General features: G+C 37.1%; 1 protein-coding gene across 1 annotated transcript in view; it reads left to right on the forward strand.

The window, feature by feature from the left end:
• Nucleotides 1–26,611, forward strand: part of NELL2 (neural EGFL like 2) — a 278,812-nt gene that overhangs the window by 106,878 nt on the left and 145,323 nt on the right. Inside the window, exon 13 of the mRNA XM_054591209.1 lies at nucleotides 5,096–5,224. Coding sequence (XP_054447184.1) covers nucleotides 5,096–5,224 — 129 coding nt within the window. The remainder of the gene's footprint in view (nucleotides 1–5,095; nucleotides 5,225–26,611) is intronic.

A 26,611-nucleotide genomic window follows, 5' to 3' on the forward strand; every position in this document is an offset into this window, starting at 1 on the left:
GTGTGAAACTTGATATGAATCAAGAATGCTCATTTCAGTCACTTGATTTGGGAACTGGGCAGCTTAAAATAAGCTATACTAGTGCTTTTTAGGCTTAAATGTGTATATAAGTAATCTAGGGATGGTTAGGATGCAGATCATGATCCAGTAGGCCTGGGGTCAAGCTCAAGAATCTGCATTTGTGATAGCCTCCCCGGTGATGCTGATAAGACTGGTCAGTGGGACCACATTTGAGTAGTTATTTGTTGCTATATAACAAAAATAGCTCCAAAGCTCAGTGGCTTAAAACAATGATTTTATTATATATTGAAATATTGTGGGTCAGGAATTCAGGTGGGGCTTGGCCAGGTCATTCTTCTGCTCCACATGGTGTTACCTGGGATCCTTCAGCTGGAAGCTGGGCTGTGGTGGGAGATTCAGGATGGCCTTATTTCATGCTGGACATCTCAGCAGGGTTGGTGGGAAGGCCGGGCATGGCCAGAACTCTTTCCCTTTCCTCATAATCTTAGGACTTCTCCCTGTGGTCTCTCCAGTGGGATAGTAGTCAGATTTCTTAAGTGGTGGTTCTTGGCTCTTAAAGACTAGGTCTGGAACTGACTGCGTCACTTCTACCACATTTTATTGGTCAAAACAGCCTTAGGATAGTCTGGGTTCAAGCAGAGGGGAAGTAGGCCTTTCCGTGGCAGGAGTGGTAAAGTTTTGTGGCCCTCTTTAATACACTAGTAGTGTCAAGGGGCTACTCAGAGATTAGAAAGGTAAACAGTGTAGAAATTAGTCAAGATTGACTAGAACAAGATTTGGGTAAGAAGCTGAGCTAGGCCCTTTCAGATGTCAAGAGAAGCCCCAATCACATCTATTTCTTTTTAAAAGAGCCTTGATGTTATATTACGAAAAGAAAGTTAGGAAATGGAGAAAATAGCTACATAAATTGTGTTATATTTAAATTGTCTGTAGTTTAAAAAACTAATGTGTTTACACAGCACACTCAAAATACAATGACAAAATATACTGAGTACTGTGAACTACACCCCTGCCACCTGAGATTCTTATGTAGCAGCTATGAAATGGAGTCTTGATATCACCATTAAAAAAAAAAATTCTGATAAATTCTTTTACACAGCCAGAATTAAGAACCACTGGTTTAGATAATACTGGAACTGAAATTAGCCCTTCTTGAAACATTTAGCACCATTCATAATAAAGTTTGCTTCAATTTATGACTTCAAATATATAAACACATGAGTCCACCTGGCATTCTCTGACTTTTAAACTAAAAAAAAGACAAGTTCTATAGGCTTAAATTTTAAGTCAAGTCCTACACTTACATTTGTGACAAATGCATTTGTAATAAGTTCCCAGTCCTGCCTGTCTAGTGCTAAAGATGCTATGCTCACAACTAAAAAAATTGTTCAACAGTAGGTAGGAAGTATTCCCTGAGGGCAGAGCAGGAGATTAAAAAGGGCTGGCCTTTACCGTAGAGGCCGGGCCGGTGGTTGGAAGCCAACCTGTGCACTGAAATAGGGCTCCGAATCTCTAGGCACCAAATCAGATCCAACCAAGGCTGTTTTCCCGGTACCCTGCTGTTGGCTACCTTCCATAGTAGCATCTCCGAAATGCGTAGCAGAAATGTTCTTTTCACTTTCAAGGAAGTTTATAACAGGTTACAGCATGACAGAGACTCAGTGATACAGTGAGGACTCTGACTTAGAAAGATACACAAATAACATGATACGGTTTTCCTATCTGCAGCCCTGCTTCTCCCTCGACTGTCCCTTTCTCTACTTGCAATACCACTGAGTCCTATTTACTGGATGGCCCACATTAATTTAGCATTTACTGCATCACTCCATACAGTTATAAGTAGGAGGGGCATCACTATGCAGAAGGCTGAGAGCGTACAGATTGTTCTTTCCCAACTTTGGGATAATTCACAGTTTCTTATATTATTCAATTACACCTTTAGGATTTTTATGATCTGTATATTACTAATAACATTACTTAGTTAATTTTTTAATATCTGCTGTTAGTCAACTCATTTTTTTAAACCTTTAGTTTCATTCTTAAGTAATGATATTCATGAAATAATGGTATTATTTGTTATTAGATTCATGTATTTCTTCCACACATTAAAAGAAAGCCATTGCCGTTAGTACTTGAAAAAAACATTCATCCGACAGAGAACAGATTGATGGTTGCCAGAGGGAAGAGGAGCTTGGGGGACTGGGTGAAAAAGTCAAAGATTAAGAAGTACAAATTGGTAATTACAGTATAGCCACGGGGATGTAAAGTACAGAATAGGGATTATAGTCAATAATATTGTAATAACTGTGTATGGCACCAGGTGGGTCCTGGAAATAGCAGGGGAAACACTTTGTAAAGTATGTGATTTTCTAACCACTATACCGTACACCTGAAACTAATACAAAATATTTTGAGTATAAACTGTAATTAAAAATAAAATTCCAGTTAAAAAAATGTTCATCCATGCATATGAATCACACTTTGGGAAAAATCAGGATTACCCTTGTCTTGCAAACAATGCCTAAATAAATTGATACTCTTTGACGTGCAAGAGATGGAACACCTAATCCAACTGACTTAAGCAAAAAAAAAAAAAGGAACATATGGCCACAGGGAGCAGCTTGAATCAGATCTCAAACGCTGCCCCTTTGCCTAGGTGTATGTCTCAGTCTGTCCCCTCTAAGGTGGCTTTATCTTTAGGCTCCATGCAGTCTTAGGTAGACCCCTGACATTCTTAGGCTCACATCATTATGACACTTAAGAAGGCAGAAGAAAAGTTCCATATTCTCAATGAGTTGAACAGAAGACCCAGAACTGAGTTTTGTCTTTATTAGCCTGAACTGGATCATATGCCCAGACCTGAAAGAATTATTCTTTCCAGGTCTGTGGAACGCTTTCTCCTGTGGGGCAATAGAGTCCATTTCCCTATTAGCGCGTAGGCTGACTACAGGGGGTGAGTGTTCATCCAAAGTATGACTAGGTTGGTTTTATTTTCCAAAAAGGAGGAATAGATGCCTGTAGGCAATACCAACAAATACTCAAAATCAGTGTGTTCTCCTGATTATTTTATATAACCTTTATGAATGTTGTTCTTACTCAAAATCTTCTGTATATACTCTTTCCTACTTATTCAGTTACACAGAAATGCATACTAATATTTTACAAAACTACATTTAATAAAAGACACAGACATCATTTGAAAAGCTCAAAAAGGAACAGAAAACTTGCTATTCTTGAGGTTAAAACCTAAAGGAAGAAATAAAAGAAAGGCTAGATTGTATTAGATTATTGATGTATCCATCTATAACTAACATTTGAATTTTCTTCTATAATAAGTATCTCAACATATTTGGCTTGTCGCTTATTAGTAAGTTTCTAATTGATTTAATTATTAACAAATTCTTACCATTATGCTTTTACATAGATGATCTCACTTGAACCTTACGTTTTGTAAGGCAGATAGTATCCTAATTTAACAGGTTAGAAAAACTGAAGGTTTAGAAAAGTTAATTAACTTACATGCTTAAGTGACACACCAGTAAATTGTAGAGATAAGATGTAAATGCAGGTGTTCTTAAGCCAAGCACATCTGGATAAAAATGCAACTATTAAGATAATATAATCATGGTTTATTGCTAACCCATACTCTGATTTTTTGGTTATTCCCTATAGATAGGAAACAACCCACTTTAACTGAGTCTGAATTTTCTGCTTGTCAGTAGTTAGCCTTTTGACCCTGCCATTTAGTCTCTAAGCAGTAAAACAACCAATAGAGTCAGTGAACTTATTTGTTGAGAGAATAAATCATAATAGCTATCTGACATTGTTTAGAGTGAATTAGAATTTTACCAATGAAATTTTCGGTCTTCGAGTCTCTGGATTAATTTAAAAAAAAAACACTATACCGTACACCTGAAACTAATACAAAATATTTTTTAAATAAAAACTAAACACAGTATTCAAATACTGGGACTACAACTAAACATATTCTAAGTAGTCATTTTGCTGTACCAGATACACTTGCTGGCTGTGGTATAACTTAACCCACCCTTTTACTGAGTCACAGCATTCTATAATAATTTGATTACAAATAAGATGAACCAGTTTAGAACTTCTGTCTTCATGATTTGTTCAGGTGTGAGTCTTTTCTTGGTTAGAGCCAGGTCCATTTATTCCAGCTACATGAAATACATTCTTCCAGTCTTCGCTCCTTTTATACATGGACTGAAATGGTAAGACATTAAACAATGTAAAAATGAGAGAGAGATAACTTATGCATCAGGCAATTTGAAAATTATTTGAATGATGTATAATCATGTAATTTCCGTTAAATATGAGTTCTAGTGTTCAAGCTTTTTATTTCAGCATCTTAGATCATCTTTGAACAAGGGATTCATGCAGGAAAAAAGATTCTCAGAAATTACACATGATTGATGTCACTTGTTTATAAGATGTCCATTTTTCTTCCCTCTTATAAAGACTCTGGAATCCATGAAATCTTTGTAATTCATAAAAATTTTCTTCTTCTTTTGAGTGGACATACTTTGTCTTGCAGATTCCCAGAGAAAATTAGATTGAAGTGATATAATTTTCATTTTTAAACAGGTTTTGAATTTTTTGAAGGATGCCAGGCTATTTGCTTTGTTTCTTAAACACACAATATGTGCATTTTACCTGGCTTGGTTACTGTTACCCATGGTTATTAATTATGTTGCACCATTAGTTCTCAGATTACTTCCTCACTATACTATCTTCTATATTGTCAGTCTACATTTTGGACTCCAAGAATCTTTGTTTCAGATATTTGGAAAGCTGTTAATAGGGACTAGATAGCATCTGTAAAGTCAGGAACAAGATACAGATTAACTTAAAGTAGGAATTAATTGTGTTTACACATAGAGAAAAACTTTTTAGTACACTTATCATGTGGTTCTGTAAACACTGGATAAAGATATCAACTTAAAAAATCATTTAGGGAAAAAGAGCTTCTAAATCAAAGGAAGATATTAAGTAGACCAAGATTATTTGCTCTGCCATGGTTCATTTACCCTAATAAGCTCCTTTTTGCTCATAGGTTATGACTTCTGTTCCGAAAGGCATGGCTGCATGGAGAACTCTGTCTGCAGAAACCTGAACGACAGGGCTGTTTGCAGCTGTCGAGATGGTTTCAGGGCCCTGCGAGAGGACAACGCCTACTGCGAAGGTAATCCTTGTCCGGGTGTGTAGCTCAGCTGTATAAATTTCCTAGGATTCCTGCATGCAAAATGTATTAATTTCCCAGGTTGTCAAGTTGATGGGCCCATTAAAAGCAGTGATTTAATTTGAAGCATATTAATCAGCTAAAAATAATTATCTTTCAAATTAAATTTTTTCAGCTATCTGCTATATGTCAGACTAGTAAGTTAATATGGCTCGTTTCTTGAATTAGAACAATGCTCCCACTGTGAAATTGCCTTGTTTTTTTTCATAATTAGATATTCAGATAGTTCACATATTGACATGATTACTGTGGCTTACAGTTAGAATTGGAGTCAGATTTTTCCAGACAATGTTGTATAACAAAGGCAATCAATTAGCAGGAAAAATAAAGTGCCTATTGCTATTTTTGTTTGCTACTGTAAGTAATCTTAGTAGTTGTATTCATGCTCTGCCGTATTTAATAAAAAGCTCCATCTCCATGGAGTAAATGATTTCCTCGTTGTTTTTTAAAATCTTAACTAATATCCGTGATCGTCTATTCTCTCATGGAAACAGGCCAAATACAGTGAGGAGGTCCTTGGCTTTAACTATTCATGAAGACTCTAGAAGTCCATGAGACATAGTAGTTTATAATTTACCTGAGACACAGATTTGAATCATGTGTCTTACAAGTAAGAACACTGACACGGTGGTATTTTGGCATTTGGAGGGTTCTGGACTTACTGTTCCCAAATGTCAAGAGTGTGCATCGGTCCTTAGAAATGGAAAACACCCAGAGTATAAACATGTAGCCTCTGCTTAGTTACAGAGTGATTTATTGGCCACTGGGAAACCAATTTCTATTGTTTCCCTTAGCTTCCAATAGATTTTTTTCTGTGTTAAAAATCAGTACTCATTTTTTAAACTGACATTTTTTCCCAAAGTATTTCTTTAAATGCTTCTGATTAAATTCTGGAGAGATTGTTCTCTTTGCCTCAGGTAGGAGATATAACTTCCCTTTCCCATTCATAATGAAGATTTATTTAAAATTCCTTATTTTGAAAGGTTTTATATAAGAAATGAATTTAAAGTTACTTAGTAAAATAATGTATTTTTCATTATAATATTTAAGATTTCTAATACGTAATATCCCACTGACACTGGTAATATGTATAATTCATGTGATATCTCTTTTTAAATCTTAATTTTATGATAAATATTTTTATTTCGACCTGCTGCTTTTGTTGTTGTTAAGTGTATTCACTCATGTAATAAATATTTAGTGAGCACCTACTTACTGTAATACCAACCATTTTTCTAGGAATGTGTAGTCAATGGTGACTAAGGCTGATAAGTTTCAGGTGCTCAGAAGCCCACATGCTAGCGGGGAGGCCGAGAATATGTGAATAAGTCCTGATAGAGAGAAGGCAATTTCATATACTAATAGGTAACAGGAAGAAAATGATACAGGATGATGTGATAGTGGTTGGGGATTAATGTAGATGGGATGGTCAGGGAAAGGCTCTGGGGCTGGAGGAGGGAGGGTTGACCTGAGACTTGATGATAAGGAAACAACATAGAAAGATCTGGAACAAAGCATTCCAACAGGAGAGAATAGCACGTAGAGAGACCCAAGGGGAGACTAGCTTGGTTGTTCTAGAAACAGAAAGTAGGATAATGTGATGGAGCAGACAAATCAGAGCAGATAGGTGCAGGTAAGAATTAGTCAGGGTCCAGAAAATGTAGAGAGACTTGTGAGGATTTTAGATTTGCCTCAAGGAGGGGAGTGACATGCTCAGATTTACCGTAGTTTGCTGTGTATCATGAGCTGCCATGTATATGCACTCCTGTATATAGCATGCACCCATATTTTTGGCCTGAACTCTCAGGAAAAAAAAGTTTTTCATTTTAATTTTTTACTTCAATTTCTTATTTATTTATATTTAGAAACCATGAGCATATTCGTGGTGTGTTTTGAAAGTAGAGCCATCCTGAATGGATCATACTGAGAATGGTTTGTAAATTGCTTCATGATCCTTATTTCCCACTTAAAGATATAATTTTCCAAAGTTAACATAATGATAGAAAAACTTGTAGGTCTATTATAGAGGTCTTGAATTTTTTATACATGAGGATATCAAATATTATATCTTTTGTTATTCATGTTAACAGGCTTTTCAGTATTCTGATCAAATTTGGTTTTACTTTTCATTTTGTTATTGTTGTTGCCAACTTTAAGGATGTTTTGAGTTCTTAGAAGCAACATTTTAAAAATTATGCCATTGTTCATGTTGTCTATCAGCTGGTCTTATAGTGTTCTGGTCTTCTAAGAAATTACACTTTTCATTATATACCAAAAAAACCAAGTAGTAATTTGTGGGTAATATAAACTTTATTTACTAAATCTTTGAGGTTGTTTAAACAATATGACTATAATTTAGACTATTTTTACTGCAGTTTACTTGATCAGCATTAAAATAGCACTGGTAAATGTTTGAAGTTCATTTATTCACTTAACAAATATTCATTGCATACCTACTTTGTTCAAGGCTAGGGTAGAGGTGAAACAGTAAATAAGATATAATGACCGATATTTTCTCAGGCAAGACAGGTAATAAACAGATCATTACACCAAAGGACTTTGGATTGCATCTGTGACAAATGCCCTGAAAGAGAAGAGAAATACGTTAACAGGGGGTCTGATCTGGATCGAGGAAGTGCATGAAGAAAAAAGTTTTTTGTTGTTATTATTTTGTTTTTCTTTTTTTCCTGAAATCTGAAGATAAGTAAAATGAAGCCAGGTCTGGAAGTAAGGGTGGGATCAAAGGGAATTAACCTAGGTGGAAAAATCAGCACGTGGAAAGGCCTGTACGTGGAAAGAAGTACTTTGTAAGAGCTGAAGGCAGGCAGAGAGCAAGGGGAGAGGTGCCTGAGGAGACTGAGGGTGGGAGCGGGTCCTTGAAGGGCACAGTGAAGACTGAGGGTTTCGTGGTAAGAACAAGGGGGAGCCAGTGAAAGGTTTTGAGTAGAGGAGTGCCATGACCATGTTTGTGAAGGCAGAGGTCAGGCTGGTGCACTTCTAAGCCAAGGAACATCAAAGATTTCCATCAAAGCACCAAGTTAGGCAAGAGGCATGGAGTGAATTGTCCTTCACAGCCTCCAGAAGGAATCGGCCCTCCGACTGCTTGACTTTGCCTACAGAATTGGGAGACAAACTTCTGTTCCTTACACCACCAGTTTATGGTATTCCATGGTAGCCCTAGAAAAGGAACGCAATCTGAAAGAGATACTTTTTGCATTTTTGGTCTAACTATTCATGACTTAATTATCCTTCTAGACTGCTTAATTTTATTTTTCCTTGAAGATTTCCTTGGTGGATGAAGTGCACATAGTTTTAATTTCTCAAATCAATTTTTAAATTTTAGATGACTGAAGAATTAGTACCTTGTTCTGTATTATCCAGTTGTTGTATACATAGCTATATACTATGTTTTTTATTAAGAGATTCACGTATGTGTGCCTGTATATACAAGTATTTCTCCCACCTACAATATGTGTTTTGTTGTCATATACTGTTTATTTTTCTTGAATTGTCTCAACCTTCTAAAATAGACACAGACAAGTAGAAAGGGTTTAAGATATATTTGTTTATTGATGGTTTGAAATGCTTAGCTTTGCTGAACAGATGAGTTCCTTTAGGCTACTTTACCACCAAAGAATTATTCAGGACAGCCATTGAACTTATTGAGTGTGTTTATATTGTACAAAAAAGTCTAATTGTCTATTGATTTTTATAACTAAAAAGGGATTCAGTTGTTTTAAATTGATACATATTGGCCTTAAAATTATTTTGAATAGCGCAAAAATGGAATTCATTCATTTATAACAGTCATTATTTATTAAATTATATGTGCACTGATAAATGGCATGCAGTTTAAAAGGACCACCAATACCAATTTTTTTTTCCACCCAGTCATATCAAAAGAAACACTGTCTCCTCCCACCTGATTTCTATGTTTTCAATGCAGGCCTTTAGCTAATGAGATCCCTTCTACTTTTTTTCTTCTCCATTTCAGAAGATGTTAGCCCATGTACAAAGTAATGTGAACATAACTCTTAATGGCAACATGTCATTTCTCTGTTTCTATTTTTTTATTCTCCTTGTGCTGTTTGTCAATAAGGCTATAATAAAAGACGACACCAATTATTTATCTTAATTTTTTAATTTATTTTCAGAGAGAGAGGAAGGGAGGGGGAAAGAGAGAGAGAAACACCAATGTGCCAGAGAAATGTCGATGGGTCGCCCCAGGCCTGTGCCCCGACCAGGAACCAAACCAGCGACCTCTTGCTTTTCAGGACCACGTCCGATCCCCTGGGCCATGCGGATCAGGGCAACACCAATTATTAATAACCAAATGGTTATTTAGAGGCATTTAAAATGCCTTCCACAAAAAATATCTTATTTTACCTAGCAGTTCTATGATGCAGGCACTGTTGTAATCTCCTGTTTTGTGGTTCAGATAACTGGAGAGCTTGGAAATGAAATGATTTGCTCAAAATCATTTACCCAGACAGCAAACAGTAAACTCAGGGTCCAAATTAATGTCATCTATCTTCAAATTTCGTGTTTTAAAATTTTTACTACTTTTAATTTACTTATTAGATACCAAAACTAATTCTTATTTTTATAAATAAAAGTAGCATATACATTTTTTTTTAGAAAGACATTTTTTAAAGCAGTTAACTGGCATTAAAAGTTGCATGTTTCTAAAAAGAAAAATCTCTCTAATTCATTCAGGAAGTATCTCATTGGCATTACAGAAACTGGAATGAGCTGGGACCAGGATAAATAACCCACACAGGAAGACAATAGGAAAACGAACTCCCTCTCTTTCTTTCCCTCCTGTTCTCCCTCAGCCCTCTTTCCCTCCCTTTGCCCTTCTCCTCCCTCCCTCCCTTCCTTCCTTCCTGCCAGACTTCCTTCTCAGCTGTCACCACTTCACAACGAATTAATTCAGTGGTGAGTTTCTGAGATAGCCAGTATCTGTGTATCATTAACTATGGAATATAAGGCTAACTTGAGAAGATTTTTTTCAAGAGTAAGATGAGTGATAGCCTCACAGAGTTGCTCCACGAGATATGAAGTGAAAGATGTTGAATGAGTTCAAGTTTTTGATTGTAAACCCAGCACACAAGTCCCCACTGGAGCTAATGGGAGACATGTTTAACAGAGTAGGGATAAATAACCAGAGGATTGAGCCCTGTGGGATTAATTAGGGAATTATAGCAGACACTGTAGCTTTCAAAACTATGGTTAATGATGCAAACTCTCTGTGGTGTGTTATGGTAGAGTGTCTTAAATTTAAAAAGCCCAAGGTTACTGTAGTAATTAGGACTCTCCAGAAAAACAGAACCAAAAGGACATACAGCACCCACCACCCCACCTCTCCATCTGCAGTTTCACTTTCTGTGGTTTCAGTTACCCACAGTCAATCGTGGTTCAAAAATATTAAGTGGAAAATTCCAGAAAGAAACAATTCACAAGTTTTAAGTTGAGCACCGTTCTGAGTAGTATGATGAAACCTTGTGATGTTCTGCCCTGGGCATGGGTCCTCTCTTTGTCCGGTACCTGCCCATTGGTCGCTTAGTGGACGTCTGGATGATCAGATCTCCTGTCATGGCACTGCAGTGCTTGTGTTCAAGTAACCCTTATTTTACTGAATAATGGACCCCACGTGCAAGTGTAACAGCTGGCAATTCAGATATGCCGAAGAGTAGCTATAAAGTGCTTACTTTAAAGTGAAAAGGTGAAAGTTTCTGACGTAATAAGAAAGCAAAAATTGTATGCTGAGGTTCCTAAGAACACATCTTTTTTCTGTGAAATCGCCAACTTTGTAAGTTAAACTTTATTATAGGTATATATATGTATAGGAAAAATACATATAGAGTATATATAGGGTTTGGTACTGTCTATGATTTCAGGCATTTATACACTGGGGGTCTTGGACCATGTCCCGCACAGATAAGGGGTACTACTGTATATAAATAGAGAGAGCTATAGAAGTGGAAATAGATAAATGATAGGTAGATAATAAGACTTGGTTTACATGATTATGAAGGCTGAAAAGTCCCCAGATCTGCAGTCAGCAGGATAACCAGGAGAGCTAATGGCATAATTTTAGCAAAGTCCAAAGACCTGAGGATCAAGAGAGCCTATGGTGTGAGTTCCAGTTTCAAGGGCAGGAGACCAACCCTTGCCCAGGCTGATCAGTCAGGCAGGCAATTTCCCTCTTACTCAGCCCTTTTGTTCTATTCAGGTTCTGGATGGATTGGATGGGACTGCTCTCATTAGGCTGGGCAATCTCCTTTACTCAATCTACCTATTTAAATGTTAATCTCATCCAGAAGCATCCTCACAGACACCTCCAGAATGAAGTCTGACCAAATGCCTCGTCACCCTGTAGCCTAGTCAAGTTGACATAAAAAACTAACCATTATAGTTACAAGTTAAAAGAAAAAAAGAGAGGAGCAAAAACAGTTTTGATGTTTCCAAATATGAATTGGCCTTTTAACGACATCGTCTGTTCATCTAACCAAGTGAAAAAATTGCAACATAAAACAACTTTCGGAATTAATATGATACATGGAAATATTAAAGTGTTTTTAGGCTTTAAGGAACATTTATTTAACATGTTTACAATGCAGAGGAAATGTCTGGTTTTTAAAAACTTTTTCAAGAAAATAATTTCTTTTCCAGTTGAGGAATTTTGGTGCAAAAGTTCTGAAAGATCCTTATCAATTGACACAGCTAAATTTGAACTTGAAGTAGCTATTTGGAGGGGGGGTGCTCATTCATCATTTAGTCTCTGGGAAGAACAATTCAGCTAGCTTCTGCTTTCTCTGACTCAAAACCAATTTCCATTCATTTGCAAACTTGAGCGCCGTTAAGATATACAAATCAGAGAAAGAGGCATTTCTTTCTTTGAAGTCAGGGCCTCCTCTGATATGAAGGAAAAACTTTAACTTTTTAAGATCAAACCTAATAAAGATTAAACTTCTCTGGACTTCTTCTTAGGCATAGTTTCTCACGCAAAGCAGTTGAGAAGGCAATCAAGACTACCCATATATTGTTCTTTTGAAACAAAATACCATAGTTATGTGTCTTCCATGGGCAGCTGATTTTTTTTCTCTTCAAAGGATGCACTCCTCTCAGAAATGAGCATATAAGTCTTTGGGCGTTTATGATCGCTTTGGATGTTATATAGAGAAGAAATCATAAATCAGTCATCAGTTAACGATACATCAATTAATGTTAATTAAATACATTAAAGATAAATGTATTAAATAGGGTTAAGAACAAGCACTTGGGATTTTGATTTATGATTGGCTTCTATCATTAGACTTCATAGCATCTTTGTTCGCATTCATTTATTCATAGTATTTCTTAAGCGCATACTATGTGCTAGGCCTTGAGTGCGTGCTGGTCATACAGCTGTGAGCAACACCAATTAAGCCCTTGCTCTCAGGGAGCTGACCTTCTACTGGAGGTAACATTTAAAGTCTTTGCCCATTTTCAAGACACAGAAAGACATGAGAATTGTGGTAGATGTTTTTGTGCTTTATTAAAATAAGTAGTACTGGTCCTTACAATCTCTGGCAGTTGTTTTTTTAACACTTCAGTTCTCAACGTGCTGTTCCAAGATTCATCCATGTGGATCATCGCCTGGGAGTTTGTTAGAAAAGCAGAATTTCATACTGACTCAGAATTACTGAGTCGTAACCTAGATGTTAACAAGATCTCCGGGTCATTCTTATACATCAGGAAATTTGAAGAGCACTGGTTTAAGGCATAGAGTTTATTAATTTATTATCTTAACGATTTGGTAACTATCCAGTGTTCTTTGGCTATATGCTCCACTGGAAAGGGATTTTAGTGTTCAGAGTATCATTTTATTGTCATCGGGATACAATGTGGTTTCCTCAGCCTGTGATTCAAGCTGCATTAAAATCACCCCAGAGGCTTGTTAAAAATGCATATTTCTGGATGCAACCTCCTTCATTTTTTTTAAGGTAAGCCATGGTTGGGTCTCAAAAATCTGCATTTTTATAAGCTTCACAAGTGAGTGTGCACATTACAATTTGAATGGGACTATTGTAGACTAATTTTATATTGTCATTGTCCTAAGGATAAATTTTCAAAAATCATTGTTTTTTAGTTTTTAGTCAATGTGCTCCTGCCTAGAAAGATGAACCATTGAGCCTGTTCGGTCATATACATATTCCTGTGGATCACGGTGGTGTTTGTTTAAATGACGGTTTCTCAGCCTTGGCACTGTTGATATTTTGGACTGGAGAATGCTTTGTTATGGGTGCTGTCCTGTGCATTTTAGGATGTTTAGCAGCATCCCTGGCTTCCGTTTACTAGATGCCAATAGCGCACCTGTGTTCCTTCCCCCACTCCCAGTTGTGATAACAAAAATGTCTTCAGACACTGCCAGATTTCTGCTGGAGGGCAAAATCATTCCCAGCTGAGAAACATTGGTTTAAGCTAAATAAAGAATAGGAACAGGGCTACATGTGAGCGCGGTACCTACCCCCAGTGTGTGTTTGTATTATTTGACTGTCTTTAGGGCTTTTGGTTTTATCCCAAGAGTGAAAAGAGGTGTAGGTACAAGCATGTAAGGGCTGCCTGAGTCTTTGGGCTGGTTTTCACAATGAATGGTGGGAGAGACTTAGTGTGATGATGTGGAAGAAGATGAATTCTTATTTTCAGGATATTAAGAAGGCTAATGTAGGGCCTAGGTCCCAAAGAACAAACCAAAATCATGTGGAAGGACATTTATTTTTCAATTTTTGAGTAGCTCTGAATGTGCTGTGAAGACTGAGGACAGTGCTTTGTGTTGGTGTGGCAAGAGTTTTGTAGCTTTGGGGATGGGATCTTCTTTTCTTTTATTTTGTTAATAGTTCATTTTTTATTGTATTATTTTCCATTACCATTTATTTGTCCCCATATTCTCTTCTACCTCCACCTCCCCCCATCCCGCCTAGGGAGCTTCTTTTAAAGGGGCAAAGCTAGTACAGAGATATGTACTAGCTTTGGCAGTGACTCGGAGAACGAGGAAAAGGCCCCGAAGATGTCCAGGGCAGGGTAGTGGGCAGTGATGGTAAGTAGGTGTTGATTTATTCCCAAACTCATAGGAACACTCAAGGTTCACCCAGAAGTAACCGGGGAGATGTTGAAGGGAAGCTTCAGATTCATCAGCAGTCAAGGAAATTTGTATCCATAGCCTGTAGAATTATTGAATTTCTGGTGTGATTTTTAGTTTTCTTTGGCCCACTATTCTCACCAAATTGCTTACCTTTGCATTTCTTTGTAGTATGTTATGATGGAAACATTTACTGTCTGCCAGTGTTAAATTTGTCACAGTTTTGCTAGTCATTTGTTTCAATGCTGAAAAGCAAATCAGAAAAAATACTTTTGTATATACTCCCTGTGCATAAAAAGTCATGAACACAAAGCGGGGAGGGAGGAGGATGGAATGTGGGAGATGGGAGTGGGGAGGGAGGCGGGGAGTAATGGGGGCAAATGGGGACAACTGTAACTGAAAACAACAAAAGAAAGTCATGAACAAACTGAACCAGCAAGCATAATAGAGACGGACTCAGACGGAGAGCCGGCTGACAGCTGGGTGGGGGGGGGTGGGGGGCGGGCAAGTGGGGGCAGGGCTTGAGCAAGAAAAAAACAAAAGAAACTCACGAACAGAGACAGCAGTGAGGTGACTGGTGATTGCAGAGGGGAGAGGGATGGGAGGAGGTGGAAGATGTTATGGGGGGTAAGTGGTGAGGGAGAAAATAAAATAAAAAGAAACCTAAAAGGGTCATTCTGGTACCTGGGTAGATACTTAGTAGATTTATATGTGCCACCACCTGTAATTATTTTTTAAATACATGTCAGAAGAAATTTGGGGATTTAATAGACAACAGACAAATTTAATGTACAGTGTTTAATTGATCAGATAAAAATCTTTCCATTTTTGAAAAAGGCGGGAAGTTCTGATATTACAGAAAGAACATTACACAAAAGATGGATTTTATTCTTACCTCTGCCGTTTTACTTACTGTGGAAATTTGTACAAATCACTTAATATCTCTGAGCCTCAGTCTCCTCATTTATTAAATGGGAGAATTTGTCTCATGAGATTTGGTGGCAAGGGGAGGATAAATAAGATTAAGTGTGTGAAAATGCCTTCCAGAAAAATAAGTCCTTGGTAAAAAATTTGTCATTAAACCTGTGTTTCTTACATACATTTATAACTACCAGTGTGTCAGTCAGTTCGTGCAACATGAATTCATTTTTGGAGCTAAGATATCTCATTAGTATATTGAAAACTTGAGATAACAATACCCTTAGAGTCCATATAATGATATTATCTTCTATTTTAAGCCAATTGTAATAAGACCTTTGGCTACTTCAGTAACTAAGTTACCAAGGTTTATTTCCAGAACCAGATCACTTTATGCCTAATTCCTTTCTGGTCTGAATAATTTTCTAACCAGTTCTTTAATATAGAGTATGTATTATGCATCCTAATTTATACATTATATGATAAGATTTTAAAAATGACTGTGGGAATTCATGTTATTTTTCTGTAAAAGCTTAGCAGGTTACAATACTTGATAATTACATATGCATAAACTTGTTTATTATTATCAGGGAGAAGATGTCTGCTTAGAATTAAACAATTCATTTTAAATTAATTGCAGGTGTCTTAGGTGAAGCAGCAGTTCATTATAATTTTTTCATTAGAGAAATGAAAATTATTTTTTAAGCTACCTCCCTGGAAAAGAATTCATTTGAAGTAACAAGAGGCATGATGTGATTAAAATTTTTAACAATTTAATCGATGGAAACTCTTTTGGCAACTCCATTAAGTTTAAGGTCAAGTATAACTTAGAGATTAAGTTATAAATACCAGCTTTATCTTGCCTTCCAAGAATATCAAATCATATATTCTAGTTATATTTATTAAAAGTGTTGAAGTCAATTAACAATCCTTGCTTGAAATGAAACACAACTATTAGCATTCCTTTTCAATTCTCTCCCTTCCTTTATGTATTCATTATCTTTGAAAAAGAAGAACCAATTCCAATATAAAAGGCTTGGAGATAGGCAGTGGAAGCTTGAGCATGATTAATGGTAGGAAAACAATATGGCTAGGAATATATCAGGATTGCACACATAAAACAAATCTGACTTAGATTAAATGATTCTGAGACAGCATTTGGGATCTGCTGTCAAAACCCGTGATGCTGCAAAGAAAAATGAAATGACATGGGCAAAACATTAGACATTGGATTAAATGTTAGTTTATTATTAATATTATGAATAGGAATAAGAATATGGTTTTAGGAGACAACATTAGCTGTCAATCGTGGGAGCAGTTAGGCACAAATTAAATGAATGTGACGGAGAGGAGTAAGAGATATGAGTTATATGTTGGAGAAGGACTTGAATTGTTTAGGCAAATGATCTTCCCAAGCAAAAAAAGAGCCCCATGTGTTTGGGCATTAGGAAATTGGTGCTACCTTTAAGGAACATGGAACATTGATTAAGAGACAAGCACCTTATGGTCCTGAATTATATCTCTTATTCATTGGTATGATATAAAAATAGACCCCTGGGATTTAATAATAGATAAGAATATTTTCATTTTTACTTTTTATTCCATTTTAAATTTCCCTTCTTTAATATGAAAATGAGCTCCCAAATATATTTTTACAAGTTGATCATATCTTTAAATAACACTGTAACAGTGAAGAAATGGAACTGAAATTTTAGAACATATATGCTGGTTTATACTGAGTTGTTGTGAGGTCATAACTCCTAATCAGCATTAATCGTTGGTTAACATTGGCAAATTTAGCAATGCAATTTAGTCAGTGATTCATGTACAAACAAACAATTGGAAATTGGAGTCGCTCCATATCTTTCATGCAAAACAAACACTGAGGTAATGTTTAGATTAATCTAATAACCCTGAATAGGCAGCAACTTGGATATTGTAACGAGTGAAACCCTTGTTTTGGCAAAATAAATATATATTTATTAAATTAGTGTTTAATATTTAAAAATACAAATCTTCTTGGAAAGAATGCCATTCAAGTTGATGAATTTTCAAATTCAACACGACAAGGCAATCTTTCAAATGAGCCCGTTTGTTCCTTAGTTCAAGCAAGTTGGATTCAGCCAAAATGGCTTACTAACTAGCCATGAATAAGCACAGACCAAAAGTGCAGAAGTAGAGACAGATGGAATCCCCATGGCCCAAGAAGTTAGAGAGATATTGTAGAGGAATTGGGACTTGATTTGGGTCTTGAAGAGTGAATCCAATTTGGATTGGCAGAGAAGAGAAAGCAAAGAGAAAAAGCAAGGCATGTTTTGGAGTTTTTCTGCAACAGGAGGCTTATATCCAGGAGTGTTACTAGATTAAACTGCAAAGATATGGGCCAGATTGTGGAGGAATAGTAGTGGGTTATATTCTACTCTAGATTTGCCAACCACGAACTTAACAGCAAACATTTGGGAAACTTCTCAACTTCTGACAGTTTGCTTGGCTATGAAAACGCAGTAGCTATCCATTCCTTGTAGGTCATAGTGTTTTTGTGAGAATTAACATATCATACATGTGAACATGCACTCTAAGAATCAAAGTGCTATAGACATGTCAAGTGGTAGATCTGTGCATGCTTATCGACCGTCGCTGCATGCTATATTCTGCTTGATAATTTTACTATGCATCCCAGCTCCGTTTCCTCTCATTTCCTACAATGATTATTTCAGACCTTTACTATTCCCTGTAAACCTTTGTCTCTACTCATTCTCTTATTCTCAGCAGATACCTTCTTTTTCAACAAAGCAGAAACAGTACCTTCCTCATCCTCCTGCTCCCATTGCATAAACCCACATGCTCCACTCTCCTCCTGTCTTACCTCTCTCTAGTCTCAGTGGAATAGACACCACTCCTCCTAGGAAGAATGGGCCCATCTGACTGCTGGGTCTCATCTCTTCCTGTTTTCAGAGAAAACTTGCCACCCATTATCCCCTCAATTTCTTTCTATTCACTCCTTCCCATCAGCATTTAAATATAGATCAAGTGTCTCCCTAGACCCCACACCCCCATCTAGCTTTTGTGTAATTGCTACTCCTCCTCTTTATAGCCAGATTTCTTGAAGGTCTAGAAATGACACTGATGATCATTTTCAGTGTCTCCATTTCTTCAAGTTATATGCTCTCCTTAACCCACTTCAGTCTAGATTTCCACCCCATATGCCCTCCAAACTACTCTTACTAAGGTCACTGGTAACTTACCTTCCTGTCTGTATCTTGCTTGACCCCTAGGCAGCAATTAAGTCTATTGATCACTCCCTCCTTCAGACACTTATTTACCTTGTCTTCACGATACTACGTTGTATTGATCAGGGATCAGAGTTGCAAACAACAGAATTCACTCTGACAGTTTTAACAGAAAAGGAGTACATTGAGGGATGTTAGGTGCCCCACAGTATCTATGGGAGGACAGGTTTAGATAATACACACACACACACACACACACACACACACACACACACACACCCCTCTTAAATCTAGGAATCCCAAAGCTAGGAATAATATATCCTAGTGATTGTAGTAAGAACACTGATATAGCTTTTACTCTTCTTGAAGAATAAATTCTTCTTGAAGAATGTACCATACAATATAGAATGAATGAATTTAAAACAACAAATGAAAGAAATGTATGGTTATTATTTTGAGATGTCAAAAATCATATGTTTTAGTCACATATGATAGAGTTTTTAATATATAAAATTAATATTTGGCAAGCACTCATTAATGCCACTGACTTAAAAACATGGTTACTGGCAACTCCTTTAAATGTTAGCTTATTTGTAAATGACATTTTAATGTATTCTTTACTGATTTTTCACTGAGCAGCCTACTTATACTGGGAAATTTTTTTATTTTTTAAAAAATATTCATTTCCCAAATGTTACTCTGGTTTATGAATTGTTATTGATCTCTCTGCCAACTTTGCCAAGACAGTTTTTCACAGCTGATGGCCCAAACGTAGCAACAATCCATCCTGATTTGATTCTTCAGTAGGTGAAATTCTTGCAGTTGAGCTTCATGACTTCAAGATTTTATTGGCTGGAAAGGCATTAGTGTTCATTAACATGCTAATATAATCCTTTTACAGGGCAAAATGAGATAAATGTCTTAGAAATACAGCCTGCTTTTTTTCCCTTTTTTAAAGAAAGGGCATCAGTGAAAAGGCCTCAGCTGGGGAGCTAGGTGGCTTGGCGGAAGCCCACGGGGAGGGAGCATCCTGCCCGAGAGCCTGCTGCCGCCACCGTGGTTATTCTGGAGACCCGCCTCCAGCCCAAAAGGAGCATTAATTTGGGACTTGGGGTCTGGAAATAGTGTTTTCATTACGGTTGCCACCCATTAACGGTTTAAACTTTACAGGAGATATTCAGAGAACACAGGTTTGGTTCCATTAATCCTTTCCTAAAAGCTTTCCCATTTCACGTAGGGATGAAGTCCAAAGTTTTGACATGACTCATAAAAGTTTCATGATCTGATCCCTGCTGCCTCTTTAATTCGTCTCTAGCATTTCTGAGCCTCCACGTCTTCCATGTAAATGACTGGGGTTAGAGTAGACGATTTCTAAAGTTCCTTTCAGGTCTAAAAATGTATGGTTCTCAATAATTACAAAGTTGGCCTCAGCTTTTAGATAGGATAAAAGGGAATTTATAAATGTATAAATTCCTGTTTTTAAAATAGATCAGCTTGAATTATCCTGAGGCAAGAAAACTTGTTCAAGTATAAGAAATAGTTTACTTCTGCTTTTTAAGTTCAGTAGAGTCTGACTGTATATTCTACAAAATCCTGGAGAATCAGATTTTCTACTGCAAGCAGATAGATCATGTTCTCTTTGTTAGAACTGTGAAGTTATAAGGGCTGGTAATGACTTGGAAATGTCTAGTCTTTGCTTTTATCGATGTTGGAATTAATGTCCAGAGAGATGAAGTACCTGTCAGGTTTACAATAGAGCCAAAGATGAGAATCCAGGTCTCTTCATTCCCACTGCAGTGTTCTTCCACAGTACAAGACGGCTTCATCACGGTGGCTTATGTTCACTCTTCCTACAAGAGCCCCTGTCTGAGTAAGTGCCTGCACGATGTACTGGAAATAAAGGAGTCACTCTGCCAAGTTGAGCTCCAGGGCAGACCAACCTGAATGGGGATGCTTATCTTTTTCATTCCAGATGAAAAGCCATGAAAGGATTCATTGATTCATTCGGCAGATACTCAGTGAGGGCTAGCCATTGTTCTAGAAGAAGGTCTCTATCCTCCTGAATTTTATATCCCAATATAAATAGACAACAGACATATTAAGAAATATTTTTTCTTTTAATTTTTTTTTTTTGTTCAAATACATTTGTCTCCACCTTCCCGCTACCACTTTCCCCTGCCCCCCTTCCCCACCTCCCTCCCTCAATCCTTCCCCACTTCGGCTTTGTCCATGGGTCCTTTATACATGTTCCTTGACTTGACCCTTTCCTTCCCTTTCCCCTCCACTGCCCCCCCCTTCCCTCTTGACTCTGTTGGTTTCTTTTTTCTTTCAATGTTGCTGGTTATATTTGCCTTGCTTGTTTGTTTTGTTGGTTAGGTTCCACTTATAGATGAAGTCATATGGTATTTGTCTTTTGCCCCCTGGCTTATTTCACTTAGCATAATGCTCTCTTAGTTCCATCCATGCTGTCGTGAAGGGTAGTAGTTCTTCTTTTCTTTTTGCTATGTAGTATTCCATTGTGTACCATAGTTTTTTGATCCACTCATCTACTGGTGGGCATTCAGGTTGCTTCCAACACTTGGCTATTATAAATTGTGCTGCTACGAACATTGGGGTGCATAGGTTCTTTTGAATTGGCGTTTTGGGATTCTTAGGGTATAATCCCAGCTGTGGAATCACTGGGTCAAAAGGCAGTTCCATTTTTCGCTTTTTGAGGAAATTCCAAACTGTTTTCCACAGTGGCCGCACCAATCTGCATTCCCACCAACAGAGTACTAAGGTTCCCTTTTCTCTAAACCTCACCAGCACCAGCTGTTTGTTGATCTGTTTATGATGGCCATTTTGACCGGTGTGAAGTGATATCTCATTGTCATTTTAATTTGCATTTCTCTAATGGCTAGTGATGCTGAGCATCCTTTCATATGTCTCTGGGCCCTTTGTATCTCTTCCTTGGAGAAGTGTCTGCCCAGGTCCTTTGCCCGTTTTTTAATTGGATTGTTTGTCTTCTTGGAGTGGAGTTGTGTGAGTTCTTTATATATTTTGGAGATCAAACCTCTATCTGATGTTTCATTGGCAAATATATTTTCCCATATGATTGGCTCCCTTTTCATTTTGCTGATGTTTTCTTTAGCCATGCAGAAGCTTCTTATTTTGATGAGGTCCCACTTGTTTATTCTTTCCTTTATGTCCCTTGCTTTAGGGGACATACCAGTGAAAATATTGCTGCGTGGGATATCTGAGAATTTCCTGCGTATGTTCTCCTCTAGGACTTTCATGGTGTTGAGATTTATATTTAAGTCTTTTATCCAATCTTGAGTTTATTTTTGTGTATGGTGTCAGTTGGTGATCAAATTTAAATTTTTTGCATGTAGCTGTCCAGCTCTCTCAACAACATTTGTTGAAGAGGCTATTTTTACTCTAATTTATGCTTCTACCCCCTTCGTCAAATATTAATTGACCATAGAGACATGGGTTTATTTCTGGGCTTTCTATTCTCTTCCACTGATCTATGTGTCTGTTCTAGTGCCAGTATCAGGTTGTTTTGATTGCAGTGGCCTTGTAATATAGTTTGATGTCCAATATTGTGATCCCTCTTATTTTGTTTTTCTTTCTCAAAATTGCTGCAGCTATTCGGGGTTGTTTATGGTTCCATATAAATTTCTGAAGTGTCTGTTCTCTGTGAAATACATCATTGGTATTTTAATAGGAATTGCATTAAATCTATAAATTGTTTTGGGTAGTATGGACATTTTGATGATATTAATTCTTCCAATCCATGAACACGGTATATGCTTCCATTTATTTGTGTCCTCTTTAATTTCTTTCTTCAGTATTGTATAGTTTTCTGCATACAGGTCTTTTACCTCCTTGGTTAAATTTATTCCTAGGTACTTTATTTTTCTTGTTGCTATAGTGAATGGTATTTTTTTCTGATTACTGCTTCTATTTCATTGTTAGTGTACAAAAATGCCTTCAATTTCTGAATATTGACTTTGTAACCAGCTGTTTGGCCAAATATACTTATTAGGTTGAGTAGTTTTTTGGTGGAGTCTTTGGGGTTTTCTATGTACACTATCATGCCATCTACAAACAATGACATTTTTACTTCCTCCTTTCCAATTTGGATGCCTTTTATTTTTAAGAAATAATTTAATAGGGTACTTTGGAAACTTTCAAACACTGATAAGTAATACGGAGAAACTGGGGCTGAGGGTGTTCCTTTAAATTTAGTGACCACCAAAGACTCAGGCTTTTATTTATTCATGAATATTTTTCTCTCCTTGATTGCACCTCTCTTATCAACTCTACCATTTCACCATTTTACCAACTCTTGTGTGGTTTATTTTTCAATGCCTTTTCCCTATTCCCTTCCTCTAAATGCTTTAATGTCTTCATGTTAGAGCAAATAAGGTCCTTTCTCATATTTGTTGGATAATTAAGTGTTGTCACATCGTGTCTCCTATCCGATAACTGTATTTCCATTTCCTCTTTCTGCACAGACTGTATTCAAACGGCATATTTACTGTTCCTTAACATGTTATGTCTTCCTGCCTCTGCTGTCTGCACTAGACTTGAGTCTATGCCATGCTCCCTCTCATCTTCGAGCATCTCTGTTTGACAGGAAACTCTCTCCCATTGCAGCACCCTCCAACTTTGTTGTGCAAGTCTGTCACCTACAACCTACTTCTTCAGAATCCACCTCAAACCCTGCTCTACTATCAAATTTTTCTAGGTTGTCTTTGCCCTTAGTTATCCATCTTCCTCTGAATACCACTTCTGTTTCTGTTATATATGTGTTTCTGTTATATAATATACATCACTTTATAACATCATTTAAGTGTTATTTCACAGCTAGAATTTGTCTTTGTTGCCTAATATAGTACTGCTTAGGCATGGTGCATGTCCATTATATACTTATGGAATAAATGAATGAAGTTTTTTAAAAAAACTAGATATTTCAAAGCCTGTAATTTGCTCATGTTCATTGTGAATTTAAGGAGGGGATGGGGGAAGTACAGTAATACATTGGTCCTGAAACTTATTTGACCATGTGATACTCTGTTTCCAAGGAAGCATGAATCTCTTTAGAGGTACTGCTCTCTAAAATGCAGGCTGAAAACAGGTGCCTAACTGGATGATAATGATATTACTGTAATGTTTCCTGGATTGCAAGTCCTCTTAAGGCAGGGTCTGTGCTTTAACATTCTTTGTACTAAGTTTTAGAAAGGTTGTTAAAAGACACATGGTCTAGCAAGGCACCCTTTGCTGGAATCTCTATCGCGTGTCCAGCTCATGTTTGAATATTTGGCAGGAAGCGATCATCTATGGCAACCTGTCCCGACTTGGTGCAGTGCTCTCTGCTTAGGAGAAAGTTCTATTGAAGTAGACATGATCCCCAGTACTAGTCACCTGTGATTGTAGTTCTAACTCTTAGGGTCATCAATATGACTCGAAATCCAGGAAAGACGGACATAGAATTATTCAATAAAATGTACAGAATATAATTGAACTGTGAGAATTGGACTAAGTTTTTGAATTGAGATTTGGAACTAAAGTTTACCCTGGACTAAATTTGAACGTAACTTTCCATCAGATTACTTTTCAGTCGTGCTATTTTTGTGCCTGTGAGTATCTGCATATGTAAATAGAAAGAACATTTATGGAGCTTTGCACTCTTAGTAGGTAAGTGTGGCTCTTGGGGGAGTCCCTTTTCTGAAGATGGGTCCTGAGAAATTTAAAAAGGCAATTGGCAATGAGGTATGCAGTGTTGAGATGATGTGTTTTGGTATTTTACTACTTTGCCCATCACAATACTGCTTCAGGAAATAGGCGTTACATTTCATATCTCTTGATCATGAATCCAATATTTTTATGTGATTCAGATCTTTCAAGTTCCTGAAAGACTTCACATTAAATAGGTTTTGTTTTTGTTTTATGATCCAACTTTGCATTTTCTCTGACCTTATGATAGCTTAAAAGGGAACCATCTACAAAAAGAAATTGGATAAGGCACTGTCTCCCAACAGTATGGCATGGAGACCAACAACAAACAACGGTTAGAGTAGTACCCTCTCACAAATTATTCCTATGCATCTTATAAGCCAACTTGTGCAATAACTTGTGGTTGTAAATAAGGTCACATTAATAGAAATAAAACTAATTCACTGTCTCTTTTCCCTGTTTACTCCTATAAGATTTTAGTACTCTCCAAATTCCTAGTCCTTCAATATTCTTAGAAGAGATCTGGGATGCTTCTCCTGTACTTACAAGTTTGATTTTTCAGGCTTGGTAGCTATTCCTGCTGGGCTAGGTAACCTTCTCTGGGGCACTCACTGTTTGGAGAGAGATACAGCGCCTTATGCAACTAATGTTTGCTCCAGCTGGGACAAAGTACTCCTCTGGGCACTGAAGCTCCTTCCTTGACTCTGCCAGGCTCTATGTCCTTCCCCGGGAACTGCTCTCCTTTTCAGATTTCACCATGTATTCAATGATTCTTCTCTGGGAACCCAGATGTCCTCACAGGGTTATGTTCATTATTCTTGATTCTTTTATCCCCAAAGGTAAGTTTTTCATGCTTTTGCACACATAAACTTCTTCATGGCCATCCTTCTAGTGCCCGAGCTGAAGTCCAGGGGACTCGCTCAATGGCTCTCAGTAACTGTCACTTCTCCACAGCATCCTCCCAGAAGAGTAGGGTTAAAGTCCATTGATCAAGCTGAGCACATCAATAATCCCGTATTATGATCTTAAGACCCTGGAAGCAAATGAGTTTTTTATCATATTCTCCAAGGTTACTTGTAGTTTAATTTTTAGGCCGTAATTAAAGATAATATTTTCCTTGCAAACCAGTGAGGACATTTAGAAGTAGCATGTTATTATGAAGAGTATTATCCTAGAAGTCCAAAAATCTGAGAGCCATTCTTAGATCTCTCTTAAACTACCTTCGAAGCCAGTATTCATTAATTTTATAGTATTTATTGCCTCCATAATGTCCTAGACATTCTACAGGGTATTGTGGTTTAAAAAATGAACTGAAGATTCATGATTCTTAACCCTGGTTATGCATTAGACCAGGGATCACCAAACTATGGTCTGCAGGCCAAATTTTACTCACCATGTGATTCTGTCAATACAATTTTATTGGAACATTGCCAGGCTAATTTATATATGTATTGTTCATGGTCCCTTTCATGCTACAACATCAGACTGAAAAAGTTAGAACAGAGATTCTATGACTCCTAAAGCCTAAAATATTTAGTATTTGGCTCTTTACTGAAAAATTTTGCTGACCCCTGCATTAGACTCATAATGGAGAAGATTTTTAAAAAATCATTGCCTGTTTTTCACCAAAATAACTAAATTAGGATTTAGTGTGGAGGTTTAGGAGTTGGCCCAAGAACCAATGTTTTCAAAAAGCATCCCAAATAAAATAATATACAGCCAGAGTTAAGAAAGATAGAGATGATCCCTACCCTTGAGGAGTATTTTTGGTTTATTGGGGAGAAGAGGCTCACAAAAATTAATAAAGGTACAGTGATTGGATCTAAAATGTAAACATTTACAAACTCCCATGGGAACACCGCAGGGAAAGCATTTTAATAATTCACTAGAGAAGTTTCCAGGGAGAGAAGGAGTAGAAAAAATAGTAGAAGGAAAGGCACGTAGTCATGAAATAACATGGCCCATTCAAGGAATAATCGGAGGCTCAGTGTGGCCAGGACACACGAAGAGGGAAAAAAGAAGTAAGATCATAAGATATAAAGAAGGAAAACTAAGGACCAAACTGGGAAGAGCTTTGTATGCTGAGAAGTTTGGAATTCATTGTTTTGATTTTCATTTAGCAGTTGAATGAAAATTTGAGTCTGTCTCGGCCTCAGTTTTTCCATCAGTTAAAATTATAGTCAGCTCAGATGATTGTTGAGAGACTTCTCACTTTAAAAGACAGCTTCTTGAGATTGTGTCAGTTACTTCTTTTGTTACTGTCAGGACTGGAAGCCTAGTTGAGGTTATATGAATAGCCCAGCTTCCGTAGTAGCGGCTCACATGGCTCTCATAATT

The sequence above is a fragment of the Pteronotus mesoamericanus genome, unplaced genomic scaffold (genome assembly GCF_021234165.1).
Source record: "Pteronotus mesoamericanus isolate MK-2021 breed Mesoamerican mustached bat unplaced genomic scaffold, CSHL_Meso_final scaffold_21, whole genome shotgun sequence".
NCBI lineage: Eukaryota > Metazoa > Chordata > Mammalia > Chiroptera > Mormoopidae > Pteronotus > Pteronotus mesoamericanus.